This window comes from Pteropus alecto, unplaced genomic scaffold (genome assembly GCF_000325575.1).
Source record: "Pteropus alecto unplaced genomic scaffold, ASM32557v1 scaffold42, whole genome shotgun sequence".
Lineage (NCBI taxonomy): Eukaryota > Metazoa > Chordata > Mammalia > Chiroptera > Pteropodidae > Pteropus > Pteropus alecto.
The window spans coordinates 3,657,166-3,682,078 of NW_006434825.1; the positions used below are offsets into that span (position 1 = coordinate 3,657,166).

At 41.6% G+C, this 24,913-nt stretch overlaps 2 protein-coding genes across 3 annotated transcripts in view; one reads left to right on the top strand and one right to left on the bottom strand.

Annotated features, from left to right (window-relative positions):
• NUDT7 (nudix hydrolase 7) overlaps window positions 1-5,390 on the bottom strand; it is a 7,910-nt gene extending 2,520 nt beyond the window's left edge. Inside the window, exons 1-2 of one of the 2 annotated variants that reach the window (XM_006909711.3) lie at window positions 5,261-5,390; window positions 2,585-2,738 (exon numbers count right to left, since the gene is read on the bottom strand). In XM_006909711.3, coding sequence (XP_006909773.1) covers window positions 2,585-2,738; window positions 5,261-5,292 — 186 coding nt within the window. In that variant the 5' untranslated portion in view covers window positions 5,293-5,390. Of the gene's footprint in view, window positions 1-2,584; window positions 2,739-5,260 lie in introns of those variants that run through there. The other variant, XM_025045380.1, reaches the window with a different exon arrangement.
• Window positions 5,391-5,539: 149 nt separating this feature from the next.
• Window positions 5,540-24,913, top strand: part of ADAMTS18 (ADAM metallopeptidase with thrombospondin type 1 motif 18) — a 364,329-nt gene continuing 344,955 nt past the window's right edge. Inside the window, exons 1-3 of the mRNA XM_025045377.1 lie at window positions 5,540-5,668; window positions 7,108-7,246; window positions 14,911-14,995. The gene's annotated coding sequence lies outside the window, so the exon portion shown is untranslated. The remainder of the gene's footprint in view (window positions 5,669-7,107; window positions 7,247-14,910; window positions 14,996-24,913) is intronic.

Sequence of the window (24,913 nt, forward strand, 5' to 3'; positions counted from 1 at the left end):
GGCCTCCCCGACTTTAGGACAACTCATGTGTCTCCATCTGTAGCATCCTAAATACTCTTTCCTTTCTTATCTCTATCTTTAAAATGATTTCTCTCCTATCTTGGAAAGGGGGAAAAAGAACAAACCCTCCACCCTTCTCTCCTCTCCAGTCGAAACTTCTCAGCAAAGGTGACCTCAATTTCTTCTACACTCACCCCCACCCAATGCCCAACATCCTCTCTCTCCTGAACTGTGAAGACCTCGGGCTCAGCAGGGGTCCTGGGTCTGTCTCTTCTTAACTGTGTATAATAAGAGTACTGTCTCTGTGTACCTCCCAGGGTCGTGGACCCAGCACATGAGCTGATGACTGAAGCACATGGCACAGTGCCTGGCCCATGCCAAATATTTATGAATGAGAACTTGTAAGGTCAGTTCTTGATGTTTAGAAGCTAAATCAAGAGGTCATGTTGGCATTTTTAGCATCAGAGCCAATAAATCTGTGTAAGAATAAACTAGATGCCATTATAAATTTTGTAGTGTTCTACAGTTTAAAGTCTCATTTGGGCAAATTTTTAAAAAATGAAAGAAAACATTTTAAAGTTCCTCTCTGCTAATAAATCAGCAACAATGCAGGAGTTGCTATAATACACGGAAACCTTACACATCTTCACATCTTATAAGAGTAGGTGAAAACAAGGTTGATGGACACGTTTCTACTGTTTTGAACATTCACCAACCGAATGCGTAAGAAACAGACCTAATGGTATACCACCTCTGAAAACATACTCTGTGATGTTAGCACTCAGCAGCAAGGCATCAGTGACAGGCATCTGCAGGGACTCATTAGGCTTGACAAAAATACAAACCCGATTTAGTGACAATTTTAAATACTCATAAGAAAATGTTATGCCATTTTGAAAAAAAGACACATTCACAAAAATGATTATTTGGAAACTGTCAACACCAAAAAGAACCCTATCCAAATACAGAAGTTTCTATTTTAATTTTTTTTGTAAATAGCATTTTTTATTAAATAAAATCTTATGGAATTCTACTCAAAAACCAAGTAAAGTTGCATCTAATTTTCTAAGACTTTAATCTATGTTTTGTTCTTGAATTTCCTCTTGTCTATATCAAGCCCTAGAGAGCTGGGAAGAGAGGGGAAAGTAGAGAGGAGAGAGAAAGATCCTTTACCCTCACAACATTAGGCACTGTGTTCAGTTCCATTTCAGCAATGAGAAAACAGAGGTGCTCCAGGGTCCACAGCTAGGAGAGCCTACACTTAAGCAAGAGGCACTGATGATGGGCACCACCTTCTCCATCTACTGGGAAGAACTGTGAGCCGCACTTGTGACTCCACGGAGGGGTGCAGATTAGGTAATACCCGAGGGAATTTCCTGCCCCCACAGCCAGATAAGCTGAGTCAGATTTAATTAAATTTAAATAAATTTTTTTTAAATGTGACCTTTGCACATCGGAGTTTATAGTCTAAGACGATTCTCACTATTTAATAAGCAACAGGCAGAGGTATTCTAGGTGAAACAGAGACCAGGAACCCATTTTGGTCTTGTCTAGATTTTCTAAGTTGTTTGTCTGATAATCAAAAAATATATTTAAGTGCTTCTTTTGTGCTTTTTTTGGGCAGATCTGGGAACAGATCCTGGTCTTCCGATTCCAAGTTGAGTATCTTCCCTTGGAACCATGATTTTTATCATCTGACCCAGACTGAAAAGAATCCACACAACTCTAATCTCGAATCCTCAAAACTTCAGCTGATTTCTCAGCCTGCTTTTTTCTCTTATGGGGATACCTGTCGTTATTCTGCTTAGAAAGACACTTTAATATGGCCCATTTTCTTTTTTATACTTGCATAACTTTGAAATTACTGTTTCCCAACTTTTCCTCAGAAGTATCCCTAACAGCAAGGGAGAGTGACCTTACCCAGGTGTGTACCCCGGGGAATGCCATTCCAAGCCAAACATTTCTTTTAAATAGAATGGTTTATCTTAAAACCTCAGGCATGTCTGCTAATGGCACTAATGATGATAGGTGAAACTTACCCAATCTTTGCCAAGTACTATGGCTGTTTTAGGTGCTTTACATTTGTTGCGAAATCCTTACAACAACCCTACCAAACAGGTATAATATTCTGTCCTCATTTTGCAAGTGAAGAAACTGCAGTATAGAGAGGGTAGCTGGTACAAAGTCACACAGCTGGCAGGAAGAGAGCCTGTATTCAAACATGGTTGTGATAAAGTGTGTGTGTGTGTGTGTGTGTGTGTGTGTGTGTGTGTGTGTAGCTGGCAGCTACGGGGTAGAGGCCAGGGATGATGCTCCCACAACAAAGAACTATCCAGCCCAAATGCCAATTGCACCAAGGTTAAGAAACCCTGGTCTAAAAGTATTTTAAATTACTTACTAGCTAAATTGCTTACTTTTTTCCCCCCAAAACTCCAAAAGATGTCATGTTATCCAGTAGCACCTTGAACATCACAATTTGCAAGTCCATTTGAAAATGTGGCCTCAAAATGTATGCAAGTGACAAAATTTTGTGGTGTTTTCAAATGTCCTGAGACTTCAATGGCAGAACCTTTTTGTGACCCACCTTTTCTGACCGGAGAGTGAACAAAAGATGAAGTTTTCCTTCTTTAGCCAACAATGGTAAAAGGATGGAACATTTGACAGACGACAAGTGAGAATATTTGGCCCCAACATCATACTTTTTTAAACGAGCTTTAGCATCATCTATCAAACTTGTTCTAAAATGGAAACAAACCAAACATTTTAGTAACCAGAATTATGGTAAAAAGCTCCTTGTCCTGCCTATGTTTCCGCTTTGTTGGGTATTTTGAGGTTTACCATTTCTGAATCTCAGTGTACTTTCAATAACAAGGTAGAAGTAATAATACCCAAAGTGCATAGTTGCTGGCAAGGTAAAATGAGGCAAAAAACTATAGTAGTTCCCTTTACTTGTGGTTTCACTCTCCTCAGTTTCAGTACCTGTGGTCAAATACAGTACAAAAATATTCAATGAAAAATTCCAAAAATAAGCAATTCATAAGTTTTAAATTGACTGCTTTTCTAAGTGGCGTGATGAAATCTCACACTGTCCAACTCCATTCACCTGGGATGTGAATCATTCTTTAATCCAGATTATCCAGGCTGTATATGCTACCTGCACACTGGTCATGGAGTGGCCTTCTTGATGATCATATTGACTGATGGGATATAGCAGTACTTATGTTCAAGTAACCCTATTTTTCTTAATAGTGGCTCCAAAGCACAATAGTGATGCTGGCAATTCATGTATGCCAAAGAGAAGCTGTAACGTTTCTTTAAATGAAAAGGTGAGTGCCGTATGATATTTTGAGATAAACCACATTCACATAACTTTTGCTAGTTATACTGTCGTCATTGTTCTATTATTGTTGTTGTTAATCTCTTACTGTGCCTAATTTACAATTAACCTTTTTCATAGGTATGTGTGTATAGGAAAAAACAGTGTATATAAGGTTCGGTACTATCTGCAGTTTCAGGCATTTACTGGGGGCCTTGGACCACATCTCTCATGGATAGCGGGGGACTTATGGTACTAAGAACACAGTTTAGTACACAAGTTCATTTGAAACCTAAATTAAATTTAAATCATGGTAAAATATTCTTTCGACAATACAATAGTTAAATGTTGAAATCTACAATTATATTCGGATAAGACAGATTTCTAAGTCATTGTAAGGTCAGACAATTGTAAAATTAAGGCCTTTCTCTTAACCTGGCCCTTATGTCATGTTATCAAATATTCTATTTGTTATCAAACATTCAATTGCCTTATAACAGTGGTTCCCAAACTTTAGTAGCAACAGAATCACCTGGAAGGCTTGTTATAACACAGATTGCTGGGCCCTCCCCGCAACTGTGACAGTGTTTGGGGTGGGGCTGGAGGGTTAGCGTTTATATCAAACTCCCAAGTGATGTGATGATGCTGCAGACCAAGAGAACACACTTTGAGAACAACTACTTGATAATATGCAAGTATTTGGATTTATAACCATAAATGGTACCCTGAGTCCATGACTGTGATTTTGTTGTGGTCCTTTTGGAAGGCGTATTTTGTTGCTGGTTAGTGTCGTGGGTTAAATAGTGTTCCCCATGCCCCCTAAAATTGATGTCTACCCAGAACCTCAGAATGTGACTTTATTTGGAAATAGGATTTCTGCAGAAGTAATTAGTTTAGGACTTAAAATGAAATCATCCCGGGTTTAGGGTGAGCTCTAAATCCAGTGACTGGTGTCCTTATGAGAAGAGAAGACACAGAGAGATTCACATACAGGAGAAAAGACCATGTGAAGATGGACTGGATATGATGCTGCCATGAGTCAAGGAACACTGGAAGCCACCAGAAGCTGCAGCAGGCAAAGAAGGATCCACCCCTAGAGCTTTCAGAGGGAGAATGGCCCTGCCCAACACCTTGTTTTTGGACTTCTAGGTTTTAGAACTGTGGAAGCATAAATTTCTGCTATTTTAAGCTACCCAGTCTGTAGCACTTTGTTATGATAGCCTAATAAACTAAGAGTTTGATTTTAATTTTTCTATGGGAAAGGCAGTTTTGCAGAGTGGGCAAAATCAGATGTTTAAGTCAGTCAGAACTGGTTTCAAAGTGTTTAGAAATGACCTCTCTGAGCACTTCCCTTTTCTCATCTGTGACATGCTTGAAGATACTTGTGAAGATTTGATGACATAGTTCATATACTGTGGCTGGTACTCAACTAGTGGTCAATTATGGTGACTACTGTCATAAATGTCCCCATCATTAGGTGGGCAGTTGTTTGCAGGAGGTGTTTGCTATTTTTTGCCTCTCTCTACATTGCAGGATGCTCACTAAACGTGGTTAGGTAATAGCAGGGGACTGCAAAAACGACCCAATGGCTTGAAAAGAATCACTGAATGTTGGCACTGGAGGGAACTCCAGGGTCCATCCTATGCACGCAGGCCCACATCCAGAAGTGGGAACTGGCCCGCCCAGTGCGGACGGACTTCACTCGGCGTGGCCAAAACGCAGCTCTGTCTTGGACCGGAGAAGGTGCAAAGGTCCTGGGACCCTGCGGGCGGTCAAGGAGGTGAGTGCACCGAGCGTGGACTCGACAGGTAGACAAGCGGGTTCGGCAAAAACAATAGCAAGCACAAGGCCCCGGCGACCCACGCCCCTCGATCTGTTCGGCAGTGCAGCGATCCCGGCCGGGCCAGGTCGGGCTCGGGGCGCCTGGGGAGGGGGAGGCTTTACCTGATTAGCTCCGGAGGACAAGATCGCGACATTGTCGGGGTAAAGTTTGTTTCCTGCTAGAGACTCCTCGGAGGGGATCGACCAGAAGAGCATGCGTAGAGGGGCACTGGACCTGGCCAAGAGGCGGGGCCTACGGCCAGGGCGGGGATGGGGGCGGGGCATAGGCTAGGAAGTGGGAGTGGGCGGGTCCTAGCGCCGTAGGCGGGGGATCCGGGCGTACAGAGCGTGAGGGCGGGGCTTGGGGCGGGGCTTGGGGCGGGGCTTAAGGCGGGGCTTAAGGCCGGGCCTTCCGGCTCGCGTGAGGCAGTTTCTGCGAACTTCATTGCTCTGCCTTAAGAATGAGAGGCTTATGAGGAATCATGAAATTGACAGTTGTAAAAAGGGGGAAAAGGTGGAAATGCAGTGCTGGTGAGTTGAAAGGATTCTGCCATGCATTCACTGTTGCTAGGAGGTTAAGTTGGTTCACTTTTTCTGAACAGCGGTCCTCACATATTTACCGAACACCTACAGTGTGCTGGGTGGGTCTGTCCCACAGCGGGCGAAAAGACACGTGGCGCTTACAGTCAAATGGGAGAGAGAAAGACATGAATCAAAAAATTACATAGGCAAAGCAGAGGTCTTTAGTCCTTAGAGAGCATGCAAAGGAGAAACGTGGCCAAATCGGATCAGCGAAAGCTTACCTGAGAAAGTGGAAACAGAGTGGACTTTGAAAGCAGCTGTTCTCTAAATGCAGTTCTGGACTAGCAGCATCTGTACCACCTTGGTCCTGTTAAAATATAGACTCTTGGGTGTCATCTCAGAGCTGCTGGATCAGAAACTGGGGGTGAGGCCCAGCAATCTGTGCTGTAAGGGAATTCTGATGCTCAGAGCCTCTGCTCTAAGGTATGTGTGAAAAAGTAAAAAACAGAAAGGGGCAGGGGGAAGAGTTATAGGAAGAAGGACAAGTTTGTACAAAGACTCCATGGTGTGCAAAGACCCCAGAAGTAGCCGGGTAAGAGCCACTGAGAGGGAGCCTAGTTGGAGCTGACGTTTAAGAGGCCAGATTTCAGAGACTTAAGGCCAGACTGATTTCTCCATCCCTCACAGGAAGTGCAGTGCCTAGGGCCCATGAAAATGTTTTAATTTTAATTTAAAATCAGAGGAAAATGAATATAATAATGAGCAATATATAATAATGAATCCAGCCTAGATTATATTCATCTTTATACCAATGCAGTAATAAAATATAAGTCGCTTTATTATTTTATGGAGGAAGGGGTTCGTAAAACCAAAATTGCCTAGGGCCCAAGTAATTCAGTGTGACAGTTGGGCCACAGACCTTTAAAACCACTGAGCTCAGATGTTCACCTGGCAAGTCTGCTGAGGCTGGGAGAGCCCAAGTCAAAAGCCTGATGACATCCTAATAATAACGATAATGGCACTGCAACCATAATCCTCTGAGTAACCCCATGAAGTAGGGTTATTTCCATAGAGGTATTATCATCCTCACTTTCCAGGTTAGGAAATAAAAATGTCTTGCTTAAATTCACAGAGCTAGGGTTTAAGGTTAGAGTATTCTGACCTCTGAGTTCATTTATTTTGACATCACCTCTCAGAAGCAACTGGTCTGTGAAGTATATGGACCTGAATGAATGAGGAGATAAATTAACCCCTAATCCAATATCCATTGCATACTTACTATGTGCTAGGCATGTCTAAGATGTGGCCCTTGACCTCTAAGGCCTCTCAGCTCTAGTAATGCACAGTGTGTTCTCAGTTCTGCATGAGAAGGGAAAGGAGAATGGTTCAGAGAATTGAGTTGGGGGCTAAAAATTATTGTCTGGGCATTTTATTTTCTCTCCTTTCAGATACCCTTTGGCTGAATCCTTGATGCGAAGATGAGCAAACTGAGGCTCAGAGTGGTCAAGTACCTTCCCATGGTCACACAGTGGGTAAATGGCGAAGCCAGGTGTTGATCCTATCCACTGAGCTGCAGCTGGCACTCTGGTAGGTTCTGAGGGACAGGTGAAATTTCAAGAGGCCAAAGTGGGAAAGATGGCATTCTCAGCAGAGGAAACAGCAGAAGCCAAGCTCAGGTGAAGCGTCTTGCTCAGAGGGGTAGGTAGGGTACCATGGCTGGAACAAAGAGGGCATTTTGCAGAGTAGAACCCTGGAAACAGGTAAAAAGGTTTTGGGAGCCACAGCAACATGGAGGTTGTCCTTCTTCCTAAAGGGAAAGGAATAAGAGGTCTGGATTTTCAGGAACATCTCTGTGGAATCAGAGTGGGAGATGGATTGGAAGTGGGGAGAGACTGGAGCCAGTCAGGGGGCTCTTCCAAAAGCCTGGGCTCAAGGAACCAGAAAAAGATGCTTTAAACCTTCTGAAAAATCGCCATACTCCCAACATCAGAAAGTCAGAGCGTAACAGGGGATGGCCTTAATTAAAAGGCAGGATCAAGATGCTTTGCTGTATATGAAGGCTACATGCACAGCATCTGCTTTCAAGATCAGAAATACTGCTGTAGAAATACTTAATTTTTATGGGTTTTGTAAGGCTGGAAGCCATAGCACGGGTACTTCACAAGGTGAAATGCATCATAAGATTATATATATGTATATATATTGTATATAATCATATATGTATGTATGTGTGTGTATATATATATCTTACATATATAAGATTACATACTATATATGTGTGTGTTTATCTCTGAACCTATAAAACAACACAGGCTTCAAACTTAATGGGCAGTGTCTTTAGGGGAAACGATTTGTGTTTGTAGCTTTTGCACAGAGATTTTTTGGTAGTAACATTCTGGAAAATGCCTTTAAGAGAAACAAAGCTATAAAAAGGTTCAGGCCAGTCTGCAAAGTCAGCATTTCAATGTGCAGTTCTCTCAAAGAAGCACATCTTAGCACCCTGGGTAGAACTTATCTGCAGGCCAGGCCTGGGTGCAGCAGAGATAAAGAAAATACCAACCAGCCTTCAGGAACAAAGGATGTCTGGGGAAAAGACCCACAACAAGCAATTAGCTTTAATACCAGATAAGTGTTATAATCCAGGAAAGGGGCTAAGTGCTCTGGGGAGTGAGAAGCAGCAGGCAAGCAATTAATTCTGCCTGGGTGTAGGCAGTGGGGTCTAGGTAGGTTGTGGAAAGATGATAAGATAATAGGCACCACTTAGCACTTGTATTATTTTCCAAAGAAAATAATGCTCAAGAAATGTGAGTTCCCTCCATTTCTTCCTCAAATTGCAGGAGGGTCTCTAAGCTCTTGGAGGGCAGTGTCAGGGAAGAGCTTTCAGATTAAGTCTCACATATCCATCAGGGCATAATGGTTCTAATTTCTGAGATGGGCATTTATCCTCCATCTACTCCCCGCTCCTCTTCTGCCAAATCCAAGAATGCTAAGGGGGCACAGCTTTCTCCTCTTTTGAGTGGAGGAAGTTGAGGGAGTTCTTTGAGGACTAGGTTTAAATAGGAATTTCTCTATGAATGAGTCAGGGTCCTCAGCATCAAACCCATCTGGGGGCTGCTCAGTGCTCCAAATGTCACCCTGCAGGTGTTTCTCTCAGGGTGGAAATTCACCCAGGAACATGCATTTCTGAGCAAACTTCTAGGCGATTTTTTTTTTTGTAAAGGTTAGACACTGGTTTGCATGTTCCAAAGAGAGACATTTGCTGTTGAGAAGATAAGGGCACCTCCTGGCCCCAGAGGGAAGGGCAGATGGTGGCCACCAGTGCCAGGAGGCACCATTCCTGGTAGCACTGGAACAGTCTTTCTTTCTGGTCCTGGGAGTTGGCAACTCGAGCAGGTCCATCTCAGAAGAGGCTCCAGGGAAGGCGAGTGGCTTGTTTTGTAGAAAGTGGGCTGGAGTGGACAGATCTCTACGTAATGTGGTCTTTGCTTTGCCTTTTTGAAAAAAGACCCATTAAAAAGGAAAGGGCTCGTGAGTTTGAGTCAGCATGTTCTCCTGTTGATGCTCATTCTTGGCTAGGCATGGACCTGGATACTGGAGACAGAGAGATACGACATTTGATTCTTGCTCTTGAGAGATTTGTTTTCAGATATGGTGTTGAGTGATTTTAGTTTGCATGAGAATCTCCTAGGGGCTGATTATACATGTAGGTTCTTGGGGTGCAGCCTCAGGAATAATGATGCAGATGGAGCCCAAGCATCTGCATTTACAAACAGACCCTTGGGTGATTCTGATATAGTTTACACTTTGAAGGGAGGAAGAAATGAAACTTGAATCTGAAAAAAATAAAATAGTAGACATCAGCCAGGCCCAGGAAGTCTAGATAGGCACTTTAGCCAAGAAGTCAGTGACCTGAGACTGCCCTAGATTTCTGTCAGCAAGTATGGACTGGGAACTAAAAGTTAGACACATTATAGAAAACATGCTTCTAGAACTGCCTTGGATTATAAAAATGTAAATTGCCGGGGCTTTATTTTTTAGGGAACTACAAATGTGATTTAAAACAAAAAAATCCATGATGTTTTTCATCATTGTTTAATTTTCACTATGTAACAATAAAACAGATATATGCTTGCATGTTAAGACCCCTTAAATCTCTGAGTTTCCATGAGCCAGGCCTGCCAAAAACTGACAAAAACCAATGGTTGCACATCATTTATGTATTTTATACCATTTTTGGTTCTCATTTCCATGCACCTTTAGAAATGAGCTTAAGATTAGTTATGTTTGATTCCTTTACTGTCATGTAGTCTCTGTGTAATGGAACAATCAAGCAGGTTTAATTACCAATAACAGTCGTGCTGGGAAATTTGTAATCTAAATGAAGGTTCGGTCTAGGATATACGTAGTAGCATGACTGTACCATTCAGTGAGGCGCAGTCTGGTTGCATTTAGCTTGTGAATTAGTTGTGATTTTGGCTTAAGATTTTCTAGTGCATAGGGTACACTCAATGTCTGTGGAAGAAGCACAGACTCTACTCCACAGAGAATTACCCTCTGAGTCCTTGCCTTGGGTCTCCACACTAGGAACTCACAACTCAATTCTGGTTAAACTCTTGCCTTTATAGATTGGTGAAAGGAGGTGGAAACACATCCCTCCCCAAATCCATACTCCACCACCTACCTGGCTAGGTGCCTTTTCCAAGCCTTATCCAACCTATTTATTACACCTGGGTGAAAACCGTGCCATCTGTGTTCTGCTCACAGGAATTACTCTCAGGTGTGCATTGGAGATCATCAACACTACTGAGTGGGCAGAGACAGATGGACAATCCCTTTGAGAAGGATGCTGTCCGTTTGCTGCTAAACTCTGGTTTCCTATTTGTCCTATGGCTGGTCGTCTTAAATTAGCCACATAATACTCTTGGGGAGGGACAAAGTGGGCATTGGTCATTGCTTGAGGTCTTCAGTGAAAATCAGAAGAGAACGTGGGCTGGCTGAGAGCAATTTCAGATCTGAGGGGGGAGGATTGTACTTCTAGCAGCACTGTCCAATAGAACTTTCTGCAGTGATGAAAATGCTCTATATCTGTGCTTTCTGATATAGTGGCCACTAACCAAATGTGGCCCTGGAGCACTGAAATATGGCTAATGTGACTTAGGAACTAAATTTTAAACTTTATTTACTTTTAGGTAATTTAAATAGCCACATGTGGCTAGTGGGTACCATATTAACATAGGCAGTTTTATATTTTCTAAGTTTCCTTCCATCCTGCAACTTTCTTGGAAATATCTGGTCAAGTCTTCCATAAAGGGTACCATATCTTCCAGGTTAAACACATGCTTTGGGAAAAATTCTTAGAGGTTTCTTCCCAGGGTATTTCTGGGGGATGGAGAGTGGAAGCAAGCATCATTAATTCTTTTCTCATACAAAAAAAAAAAATAAGCTCACATTACCCCCAATCAGCACCCACGCTTATCCCACCTCCTATCATGTCAGTGAAGGGTTTAGATTTACCCAAGATAATAAGCATTAGCAACAAAAATGCTTATTTTTTATCACATGGCATGAGCTGCGTTGAGTGAGGTGTCGGATGCGATGATCGGATGTCATACTTGCCTTTAAAGAGTTAATATTGTGGAAGGGGAAATACAGCATTTCCCAAAATGTTCCAAGCAACCTTAGACCTGTGCGGTCCCCTGTGGGAGGACACTAATGTCAAATACATTTCAGGAAGGCTGCATTTGATACCTCCTCACAGATAAATAATCTGTTAACTTGGTCAAGTTTGCAAACTTTGTTTAGTCCCACTTTCCTCTGATTTTCTTGGCCACAGAATTCTTTTTACCCCCATAATCCCCACTGACATTGATCTGAACTGGTGTTTTGTTTGAAGCACTTGGGGTGGTGCCACATTAGAACGATGGGTAGGTGTATAGGGGAACGGTAAATAATGTCCTCCTGGGGCTAAAGGAAAATCTCATGTAGAAGCCTGAGGATGCTGCCCCAAAGAGTAGCTAAAATACTGCCATTCCTTCATTCTCTGCCTCCTCCCACTAACATCTAAGGTCCAGGAGAGAAGGAACAAAGCATCTTTTTCCCACTGCTGTGGTCTCAGCAGCCAGGTAATATGTATTTTTTGGCAGAATATAGATATGTAAAAAAAAAGAAAAACATTTTAACTGGGCTTTGAAGGAGAGGAAAGATTTTGATGGTCTAGAGTGAAGGTGATGTTCATTTTAGAAAGGAAGACAGATAAGAATAAAATCACTTAGAGAGTCATGTAAAAGCTAGCTTTGGCTAAAGAAAGTGTGGGAACCCAGTAATGGGAGATCACACTACAAGGACACACTGTGAGCAGTCTATGGAGAACAGAGAGTTGCGGGGAGGGGGTGGAGGGAGTAGGGAGCTGGGGAGAGCGAGTTAGCAAGCACTAGCAAGCCAGCGTGTGAGCTGGCTCCCTTTACAAGAGCAACATCTAAAGGGGCCGAGATGTTGGAGGCACTTTTATAGCTCTAGAGAGTGCTGTGTACTCTACTGAGGAAGAAGCATTATGGCTTGTGGCCACAATCAATTTTCTGGAATTCTGGGTGGGTTACCAGCACACAACATATCCATTGATATAAATATACACACAGATATATGCATGGTATCTGTTTTCAAAAAATTTTTCAAGATTGTACATTCAAAATGAACTTGCTTCAGTTTATCCACAGGGAAGCAGAATGCAAAGCATAAGACATGCACAACCAGAGGCTCTTAGGGGATGCCATCCTCATAAACATGTCTGGTGGGACATTCGTTGAGGAGATGAATCATCTTTCTGGGAAAGAGCATGAGCTGCCAGACCATATTTCCTTTCTGCTTTGTTATTCAGAATACAGATGTGCTTTAGAAGCAGGGATAAAAAGCAGAGCATGTTTCTTTTAACATTGTTTGTCTTTCTTCACAGTTAAATGTACATTTTGTTCCCCAAATAGATGCCGAGCAGCTAACTAGCCTAATTGTATATATTCATGGAAAATGAGATGTTTATAATTTTACAATGTGAGTCCTCCTCAGTCCTTTGAAGAGATTAAAATGTACATCCTGTTTAATACAGGTGAAAATGTGTTTCCGATCACATCCTCTACCACAGTGGTTCCAAGGGTGCTAGTTTTTCTTCCCTACCCCCCTGCCAAAGTCACATGAGTTTTACATGTCTTATTCCAACACATTCTCATCACCAACCACCACTTATGCCGAGGGCCTGTGAGTGAGGCATTGTAGGAAAATGTGTTTGTTGCTTTGTGTGGTCGGGCATCATTAATCCTCATAACCACCCTCACAGGCAGAGATGCTTTTCTTTCCTTTTGCAGGTGAGCATACTGAGGCAGAGAGCAGATAAACAATTGAGAACCATAGAGCAGGTATAGATGGAATTAGAATTTGAATAAAAACCATTTCACTCTAATGTCAGTATCCATCCTGTGACATTTTATACTTTTTACATCTACTTTTGTAAGTATTTTATTGCCACTTAATATATACAAAAATACCTACACATGTATGAGTGTATTTATGCCCTGTGTATTTGTCATATATACTCTGCCTATTAAAAAAATGGTTTAGGTAGTTTGCCCAATATTAAAACTAAAAACAACTGGAGAACATGAATTGATCATATGAGAAAAGGGAAGAAATTGTGCCAGAAGCTGAGGGCAAGGTGGCAAGATATTCACTGCACTTCAGTTTATCTTTGAACTTCCAAGTAACCAAAGGAAGAAAGTGAGAAGCCTCCTCTCTTTTTCATTCCATGTCTACATTTCGCTAAATGTTTCCAACTTGGCATTTTCCTTGTCGTGTGTCCACACATGATGGGCTCTTCTAGCTGCTAGAGGAAACCAGGGTCCTCGTCTCTCTCAGGAGCACAGAAGAGAAAAGGAGACTAAATCAAGATCTTAGACTTCAGGCTATGCTAACCTCTGAGGGGTGGGAGAGAGAGAGAGAGAGAGAGAGAGAGTGTGTGTGTGTGTGTGTGTGTGTGTGTTTAATGATGTTTTCAGGGACCTGACCTTATAAATTCCTAACTGGCTATAATCCTGGACTCAGTCCAATGCACTAGAGAAGGTCCTACAGAGATTGAGGTCCATCCCTAGTAGCATCTGATTTAAATAACTACAAATTATGATAATAAGCTTACTCACACTCATATTGAGAAATTATGGCCTTCCATCTAACAGATACTGAGATCATGTTAATCAGAGTGAGATGTTTTTCTGTAATACTACAGGTTAAGCAGTTTTCATTTCTATTATTTTGTTATTGTTACATTTAGATCTTGGAAATGTTTCTTGTAGTCAAGTGTGTATTTTGCCACAAATCTATCAAGTAGTACAAAACCTACATATGCAAATATGTATATACTATATATATGTGTGTGTGTATACAAAAATCACATAGGTGTTCATATTATACAGGTACATAACTCAAGCTAACGATAAATCTGGAAAAAGATGAATCTGGAGTCTGGCCCAGGGTTTTAAGAATTCTACCATATAATTTGCCATCTTTGAGTTGCTGAGAGAGAATTTGTTAGGAAGGAATTCTACATTGTCCTCCCTCCCTCACCCTCTGCACGTAGCAAGTACACCAGGACTTCCCTCATCTGGAAGTGAGACAGAGTCTCTAGCACGAAAAACAAACAAACAAACAAAAACCCTAAATGAAGAAGAGTGGGGAAGAATATGCTGCTCTCCCAGTGAGTGGTTCTCAGACTTCAGTGTGTATCACCATCACTGGAGATCTCATGAAGCACACATTGCTGGGTTCCACCCTAGAGCTCCTGATTCAGTAGGTCTGGGGCGAGGCTCAGAATTTGCATTTCTAACAGTGATGCTGCTGCTGTGGTTCCAGGAATCACACTTTGAGTACCACTGTTCTAGGGCCTTCTTTGTCCAAATACAGTCCACGAGTTAACAGCATCTGTATCACCTGGGAGCTTGTTAGATGTGCAGAGTCTCAGGCCCCACCCCGGACCTACTGAATCAGAACTTGAATTTTACTTAGACTCCCCAGTGAGTTGTGTTCACAGTGAGGCCTGAGAAGTGTCGCTCTTAAGGAAAGAGAAGCATTTTCCAGCACAATATGAGCTTTTGAGAACTCAGCTGCTACCAGCAATGGCTCAGATTTCCTAGAGTCTACCAAGTTCAGGTATTGTCTTTTTCCATTTTGTGATCATATTGAATGGGTTTTCGTGCTCCTCTTATCCCCAGGTGGAAGTGAACTTCCCAGATCCTCGTGCCCATCATAAGTTACCCATTTACACAACGCTGTAGTGGAGGCTGCAATACTTCCACAGTAAGTTGTACATTGTGGGCTGTACTGGCTTTGAGTTTCAGTCCTGGCTTCACGGCTTCATTGCTTTGACTTTGGACAAGATAATCTTCCTAAGCCTCCTTTTAAAAGGAGCCTAATAACAGGATTTACCTCTTAGAAATTTTGCATATTGTTACTATGTGTAAAATTCTTAGAACAATTGTGGGTATATAGTAAGTATTACCTAAACAGTAGTCAATATTATATTCTGTGAAGCTTTTCAAGTCAGCTTCTATCGTGATTTTTTATGTAGATATCTAATTACAAACTGTGAGCAATACTGATTGCTGAACTTGCAAGTAAATGTCTCATCCATCTCCGTATCTTGCATGTACTTAGCACAAGTCCTCTCATATGCTAGATGCTCACTAAGTGTTTGCTGAATGAATGAACACACAAATGTGTGCACTGTTTGCATGCTCACTCTGCCCATCAAGCTGGGATGTGCGTTTCTTTGGAACACAGAATGCACCACAGAGGAAGATCCAGTACAATCAAGCAGGAAATAGTCTCTCCCTGCTCTTGTAGAAAACTCTCCATCAGAAAGAGCTAAGTCAAGTCACTGTTCAAGTCTCATTGGTAAATCAGGGTTAGAAGACACAGCATGACAGGGTAGCTAGGGAGAAAGGGCCAGACACCAAGGGATATGGGGAGTTGAGTCCAAAATGCAGCCCTGGGCTGGCTGCCTCCCACTCTTACCCAGAAGTGAATGGGTTATATTTGCCAGGTCCTGAAACTCACCTATCCACACAGTTGCCATATCTCTTTTCATCACTTCCCATCTCCACTACCACCAACTCTACCTTCTATCTTCCTGATCAAATACTGATGTAAAGAAAGAAAACCCCAGGGAGGGTCCCATTATAGACAGCTGTAACACCACAGACTATAAGACTGTCACTTTGCTTAACTCTAGACTCTTCCTTCTGTGAGGGCAGGAGCTGCCTACTTTGTTCACTTCAGTGTTCTGACAAAGACTTTCCTTGACCAAACTCTAGTCAGTTTTCTTGGAGACCTCTCTTCTACTTAGCTCCAACCTAGGCCCTTGTCCTGTCTTTGGCCTGCCTAGCCCTTGGCCCTTGTCCTGTCTTTGGCCTGCCTTAGAATCCTACTAAGTCAGTTTAGTAAGGATCCCTCTACCCTTGATATCTCTCTGGTCAAGTTCCTCATCCCCCACCTTTGATGTATAAGTCCTTGAACTGCCTTTGGCAAGAATCTCCCTGTATGTTTCCTTTTAGTAATTTTCCATCCAGCTGATCCTCCACAGGCTATGAATCCCAGCTGTCTTTGCTGTATTTAGAGTTGAGCTTGATCTTTCAATATTTTTGACAATTGTTGCAATAGTCCTGAATAAAGTCTTCCTTACCATTTTAACAAATGTCAGAATAATTTTTTCTTTAACAATTCCCAGACCAAAGTGCAGTGTGTGGCCCATGATAATATGCCATGTAAGAGTGGAGAGGTTTTGGATTCAGGGAGCTCTACCTCTTTCTAGCTGTGTGACCCTGGGCAGATTACTTCACCTTTCTCAATTGCAGTTTCCTCATCTGGAAAATGGCAATAATAGTTATACCAGCCTCCCAAAGTTGTTTAAGAATTAAATGGAACAATGCATGGAATGTACTTAGCACCGTCATCTGGCACCCTGCAGGTTGAGAAGGGCTGAAGGGAAAAGGGCCAGATCTTACAAGGCTTTATCCACCCTATGACAGAATTGAGAATTTAAGACTCCATTTCAAATAAGCATTATGAGCATTATAAGCAGCCCCCTGAAGATTCTCTCCTAAAAACGCTTCTTAGCTGCCATATTTTTGAAAACTGCGTTTATGTGGCAGCTGCTGCAATGAAGCTTTGTGTTTTGTGATTACTCGTCTCTCTAACAGCTGTTAGTTCCTCCTAGAACTCTGTTTACCTAATTTGGTTAGGCTGGTACCCAGACAAATGGGCTTTGATATGATAAATGGTCCATAAAAGCGAAAGGCATAGGCATATAATACTAATCTTCATTCTATCTAGGAATAAAGAGAAAGGTTGCCAGCTGTGAAAACCCACCAGATTAGAAGCTGATTTCTGATTGTTAGCCTGCTGGGAGATAATCTTGTCTGCATGACCTGCAGAAATGGTAATAATTTGCAATTATGTACCAGCTTTTCTCTTAGGACACACAAACACTTTCTAAATATTTCCCTAAACTCTGTGAGGCAGAGATGCTGGGATATTATTTTGCAATTAAAAAGTCATCTGTAAAGAACCACTTTAATCATCTTTCCCATGCTGCCCATTTGGGCAGCCTCTCAAGCTAGTGTTTTTGGGAGGGAAATGTTACCTGATCCTGTTACCTGAACACCTCAAATCTTGGCACTTGCATGTGTGTTTGTACACTGGCATATCTGTTAAATTCTGGAGCAGTGCATCTCTGGTTCCCTTTTAAAAGCTGCACCATCAGACGTATCAGAACAAAAGCACTTAAACCGGCATCCTTCAGAACCAGCAATACCTTGGCGAGTCCTAAAGGTCAAGAGAAATAATGGCAACCAACTCCTTGTTTAAGTCACTTCAAGGACTTCCTATATAGTACTTGGGTGAAGAGTGTATCTTGGTAATGGGCTGCTGCCCAAAGCATTTCCTTTTCCTATTTCAAAAAATCGTTATAGAACTGAGACCAGGAAGCTTGCTGACCAGTGATGACACTCACCTCTGTGCTGGGTTATGCAGAGGGCCCCTGGTCAGAGCCCTGAGAAATGGAGGCTCAATTCCTGGTTTTAGAAAGCCACTTTTGCCGCATGTGTTTAGGAAAATCTTTTCACCTCTGTGAAACTTTTTCTTCTCTTTTATCGAAAACGTCCGCTTTCTAAGAGTGCTGAGAATACCAAATGAGATAACAGGAGTAAAAGCAGTTTGAAAATCATAAAGGAATATACATATCTGGGGAAGGGTTTTTATCATGTTATTTGGGACTGAGGCCTAAAATCGGGCATTCCGACCTGTTTTCTATGCTGACCTGGAAATAAACACTGCCCCATTATCCATGCCTGCTCCCCCTAGACCGGGAGGGGCAGGTGCATGGTATACATACTCTCTTTCTCCCTCGTCACCTCCTCATTCCCCCATCACAATTGATATTCATCGCTCTCAGAACTCATTCAGGCCTCAGTCTGTCAGGGTGCAACACCCTTGACAACTAGTTACAATGACAACAGTTCAGTGGTCATCTGAAATGAACTGAAACATGGACCTCTAACTCCCTGATACCGCAATACCTTGGCTAACTCCCCTGAAACTTCCAAAAGGGAGGGCTGGAATGACAGTGTAGGTACCACCCAGCAAAACATTCTTTTGCTTAAGAAAACATTTCAGTCTCTGGGGAGGGTCCCTGTTGGAAAGGGTGCTCGGTAAACATTTAGTGTTTAGTGATGTTCACTAAACATTTTCCCTGTTTCCCAGTCCTCTGGCTGGGACCCATAGAACTAGTACTGCCAACAGCCTTTGAACAGAAGTGGCCCGTATCACTTCTGGGCCAAAGCACAGAGGATCCTCCTGGCAGCTCTTCCCTGGTCCTCCTACTGAAAAGGCCACGAGGCCTGCATGGCATAGCTGTAAGATAGTAAAGTCTTCATTATCTCAGGCTCCTGTAGGACAGTGTATTAGTTTACTTGGACTGCTGTAAACAAATTATCTCAAACTGAGAGTTTAACAATAGAAATGTGTTGTCGCACAGTTCTGGAGGCTAAAAGTACAAGATCAAGGTGTTGTCAGCGTTGATGCCTTCTGAGGGCAGTGAGGAAGAATCTATTTTGTCTCTCACCCGGCTTCTGGTGGTTTGCTGGCAATCTTTGGTGTACCTTGGCTTGTAGAAATAACATGGCAATCTGTTTGAATCCTCATGTGGCTCTCTCCTTGTGTGAAGTCTGTCTCTAAACTTACCCTTTTTATAAGGACACCAGTCATATTAGATTAAGGACTCACCTACTCCAGTCAACCTCATCTTAATTAATTATCTCTATAATGACCTTACTTCTAAATAAGGTACAGGGAGTTAGGACTTCAATATATGGATTTGGGGCAGGGGACACAATTTAACCAATAACAGACAGTATTGACCCATACTGGATATGCTGCATGAGCGAAAAATAAACTTTTGTTTTAAGCAATTGAGGCTTGGGAGCTGTTTATTATATCAGCATTGTCTCACTTTTCCTAATTAACAGCAGAAGTTTAAATTATCTGCACACATTAAGTCATCAGCTTGCCCATAAGTAGGCATGAAGTTGACAGCAGCATTTCTTCTGAGAGGTGGGTTCTCCCACATCTGACTGCCTTAGAGCATGGGTCCCCTGTTAGGAACCAGGTCGCATAGCAGGAGGTGAGCCGCAGGCAAGCTAGCGAAGCTTCATCTGTATTTGCAGCCGCTCCCCCAGCGCTAGCATCACCGCCTCAGCTCCACCTCAGATCATCAGGCATTAGATTTTCACAGGAGCACCGATCCCTGGCTCCATGAAGGTTAGGGACTGCTGCCGCAGAGGTTGGTGGTGATTTACTGTCACACAGCCTTGTGGAACTGGAGCTAACTGGTTGGCTATCTGAAAGACTGAGCAAGTGCTCTACGTCTCACCTTTAACTTGCATAGAAGAATCACAAAACAAAGGAAAGAAGAAAAGAAAAATACTCTTTTCTTGGAATGAAAGGGTAGATAATCCATTTTTTAGCACTACTGAGTTTCAAAACAGGGTCTCCAGAGATCTTCTAGTTCAAGTGATTTACTTCTAGATGAAGAAATTGGGATCTTGACAGGTAAACTGACCTGACCACTTGTCCAAGGTCATAGAATTCATAGGCAGAGCTGGGATTGGGACCTCAGTCTCCTATTCCAAGTCTGGAGAGGGAAGTTGGGGCAAATGATAGTGTCCAAATACATGATTTACTTTTGAGCACTGCTATGGTTTGAATGTTTGTGTCCTCCCCAAGTTCATGCATTGGTATTAGGAGATGGGGCCTTTGGGAGGTGACTAGGTCATGTGGGTGGCACCCTCATGAATGAGATCGCTGCTCTTATAAAATAGACCCTACAGTGCTCCCCAGTCCTTCTGCCACGTGAGGATACAATGAGAGGTCTGCGGGGAAGAGGGCCCCTAGCACCTTGATCTGGGACATCCAGCCCCCAGAACTTTGAGAAATAAATTTCTGTTGGTTATAGTTTCCCCAGTTTGTGGCATTTTGTTGCAGCAGCCCCAACAGACTCAGAGAAGCAGCTTATGCTTCAACAATGGACATCAGTGAAAGTATGACTTTCTCAAAACGGAACAAAAAGGATGTCTCTTGCAATAATAACAACTGAGCATTTGAAACGTGGCTACTGTGAATTGAGATATGTTGTAAGTGTAAAATACACCCCACATTTTGAAGGCTTAGAAAAATTTAATAATTTCGTTAATTATGACATGTTGAAGTAATAGATATATGAAATGAAATGAAACATGTTAAAATTAATTTCTTCAGTTTATTTTTACTTTTAAAAAATGTGGCTACCAGAAAATACAGTTACAAGTATGGCTAGCAGTTGTAATGCACATTATGTTTTTATTGGATAGTGCCGATCTAAGGCAATTGGTAAAATGAGGATCCTAGAACACTATTCTCTACCGAGTGAATGGAATCTTTGCTTTTGTGGTTCAGGAACTTTTCACTTTGAAAAGATGCCCAGGTAATTCTGTTGCAGACTGCATTTTGAGCTTAGGGCAGGGCACCAATTAGCTGGCACTAGCTGGTGGCTGTGCTCAGGTTCACCATAGTCTATGCCATTCCCTATGGTCCTTCAGACTTTGAAACAGAACATCTCTTGCCATTTGCCATTAGACAGTCAACAGCACAAGTGAGACAAAGATGAGAATGGAATGTTTTTCATCATATCTACATCTCAAGCTTTTGGGAGAAAATAGGAATCATCTCTACTTCCACAAATACTCCTTTTCACCATTTCTGAAATGCAGAATGTACTCTCTTAAGTGTTTGTTAGGTAATGTGCACAAATCATGGGGATGTAATCCATCCCGCTTCATTAGGATGAAGGAAGGGTGATTTGCCTGACCCTTCTGGCCATGGGAGTTAGAGTTCATCTAACCAAGGTCCAAAGTTCCCCTCTCCTTCTGGTGCGTGTCATTGTATCTGGAATGGTGAGAAGTTATAACTCGTTTCTCCTTTTTGCTAAGATCTATCTCTTTTCTCTCAAACTGAATTTCTGGAAAAATTTAAGTTAGCCTTAAAATGTGTTTGCATTTTTTCCCATTGTGTTTGAGTCTCTGACTCTAGGTAAAGGTCATTCATCTAGAGAAGAAAAGTCTATTTCATAATCTCCTGGAACCAGAAAAATAGTCTTTCATCATATTAATGAAGTTTACAGATTAGACTTAATGAATCAAGAAGAAATATTCTTCTTCCTATTTCTAGATTCTTCTTCAATATGTCAAATGGACTCCTATAAATTTAGAAATAATCTGTAATTAACATCAGTATAATTTCTATTTCATTTTCAATAATATGTGTGTAGGGGTGTGTGTGTATAGATTTTTAGATTAAACTTTTCCCAATAAAGGAATACTATAAGTCTGTCTATAAAACTTGGAAAATAGATGATAATTAAAGGTAAAAATAGAAATAACCCCAGATATCATCACACAGAAATCATTACAGTATTAATATTTTTCTACAGTTCTTTTACATATTTTAACTCATATATGCTTAAAAGGTTTTTCCCTATGTATAAATTGGAGTATGCTACAATATATACACAGTTTTATATCCTGCTCTTATCACTAAATATTTATAATATTATCATAGACTTTTCTCCAGATCATTTTTTTCAAAAATATAATTTTAATAGTTGGATAATAAAATATGCATTTTTGATGGATTGAACTTTGAGCGGGTTCTTGTTTACCAGTAGAAGCTGGGAATATGATGTCGTTAAGTCACTCTCTCTATATGATGATAATGATGCTAAGTACAACCTCTAAAAGAAAGTACTTTTTCTTGCCCCTTCTTTGGTACAGAATAGGAGTCTTTCTGTGCACTTTGGTAAGGTGAATAGCTGCTGACTTTTCATGTATTTAATATGTAATATGAGGCTGCAGTTCACACTCACTGGTACTTTTTCTGTAGATCAAGTGGCCCCTCATTACCTGGTCAGCAGGGAGGCAGCATAAAACAAGGTTATGGGCTGTCGGAGTTTGAACCCCAGCTCTACTATTTGTAGGCTGTGTGACTTAGGGCAAGTTACTTATCCTCCCTGTTCCTTAGTTTTCTCATCCGTAAAACGTGGATAAAACTAGTGATTTTCTCATAGGGCAGTTTATGCATTAGATAAATATAAAATAATTCAAATGAGTTCTAAACAAAGACACTTCAATAAATGGTGGATATTCTCTTCTCCTTTCCCTCCTTTTTATCAGCATCATTATTTTCATGTTTTACTTTTATCCTTTCTCTCTTCAGTGTGGAAACCTCTCAAAAAGCAAAAGTTCCACTGTGATATTTATCGTGTCTCCATCTAACATATGTCCCATACTTACTTGTAGTTGCTTAATGAATGTTTATTGATTATTTTGTAAGTCTTTTTCCCTGACCTATAAATAGATGGTAAACATTTTTACTCAAGACTATGCCCCAGGCATTGCTTCAAGAAACAGCAGACCTTTGTATGCAGTAGTTGTACAGTAACACTTTATTATTTAAATAATTTATTGCTCAACTATACCAACTAATCTATTTTATCACATCATCGCGTGCACCTATTATGTACTAGGTCTGAACTCAAAACTGTGGAGTTGGCCCCTGCCATCAAGAAGCCCAAAGTCTAACTAACATCTTTTGTATTTGTAATGTGCTTAGCATTTTGCTAGTCTTCTACTTTTAGCACAGAGAAATTAGAAAAGACTTAAGCTACCTGTTTTGGGCTGGTAAACTTCCAGTTTAGGGAGCAGTGTTTTTCTGGTCTTATCAATTTCAGTAATATCTGTATAAAAAGGAAATTTTATTTTGTGGGGGAATTCTGAATTTAAATATTCTATGCAAATCATACAGTTCAGGCCTGTTTGTTAGAGTAAATTTGTCAGCCTGATTGGACTTCCTGCTCGCTTCTTCCTTCATCTTGGTGAAATCAAGGGCAATCGGTACCAGTGTGTCACTAAGAAAGTGTACAGTGGTCCAGTTACCAGTGATTACATCAGAGACGTCTGGTGCAAACTGAGGTCTGAAGGCGCCCTTCCCGTTTCTTTCCCTCCCTCTCACCTCCACCTTGTATTCTCACTCTTCTGTCTACTCCCTTCCTTCTGTGAAAATAAAGGCATTCTCCATGGCCCCAAATAAGATTCACCATGGAACACTTTTTGACAGAAAAAGAGGTAGCTGCCTTAGGGCTCATGACAACTCCTGTTTGCAGTTATTATTAATTATCTCAACCACACACTTAAAATCTGTTTCCTAACTAGGTTAAATAATGAACGCACGGTTTCCACGAGTTAGCTAGGATTTCTGTCTCATTGGAGGTACCAATTCCCTGCTTTATTTTTTTTTCGTAGCCTAATGTACTATCTGAAATTTTGTTATACATTTTTACACTTACCTGTTCCTTGTCTATTTAACCCACTAAAATTTAAACACCATGGGAGAAAGGCTTTATTATATTGAGTTTACTACCATATCCCTGGTACCTGAAACAGCATTGGTGCATAGTCAGTACTCAATAAATACTTGTTGAATGAATGAATATACATCATTACCAAGTGTATGAGATGCATTCTACCTCTTGTTTAAGAAAACAGGAGCGGCAGCAACAAAAACAAACACACCAAGAAAGGTACTATACGTTTCTTCTCCATTCCTTCTCACATGCAGCCTGTCAGCAAGTCTGAGTTCTGTTTTCAAATATGTCTTGAACCTGACCATCTCCATCTCCATCTCCATCTCCATCTCCATAGCCAAGTCTAAGCCACTGTCATTTCCTCACATGGAGAACGGCGAAAGCCTGGCATCTCCGTGTCCTTCCGTTTCAGTCCGTTCCTCTGCACAGCAGCAAAAGGGATTTTCTTCAGTTTGAATTGCATGGTGTCAGTCTTGTACTTAAAATCCTTCGAACCCAGAACTCACAGCTGGTCATCCAAACTGGCTCCCAGGCATTTGAGACCCAGCATGACAAGTTCTCTCTTTCCTTCTCAATGTCATCTCATACTTTCCTTTTCTTAGCCTGCCATGTTCCATCTGCATTGGTTTTCCATCAATGCCTAGAATGTGCCAAATTCTTTTCTACCCCAGGGCCTTTGCATAAGCTGTCCCCTCAACCTGGAATTCTTTCCCCCTCTATTCCTTTCCTACCTTTAGGTTGAGACATCACCTTAGCAGAGGTATCTCCTATCATTTCCATCTGTATTCCCCCATCCCCATTCTGTTAAACTCTCTGTCCACCCTCTTTGGTTTCCCTTCATTGCCCATGTTACAGCCTATAATTATTTGCGTTCCCTTCCTGTCTGCAACACCATAGTATAAACTGCAAGAGGGGAAAGGCAGTGGCTGTTTCTGCACCGTTGTCTTCCCAGTACTGAGCACTGAGCTGTTAAGTAAATTCCAAGAAGGTGTTCGTATTAGTTTCCTATGGCTGCTGTAATAAATTGCCACAGACTTTGTGGCTTAAAACAACACAAATTTATCATCTACAGTTCTGAAGGTTAGAAGTACAAAAGGAGTCTCACTGGTCCAAAATCAAGGTGTCACAGGCTCTGGAGGCTCTAGGGGAGAACCATCTCCTTGTTCTTTTCATCTTCCATCTGTAGAGGCTGTCTTCATGCCTTGTCTCATGGCTTCCGTTCTCCATCTTCAAAGCCAACAGTGTCGCTTCTCTGTGCCTTTCTT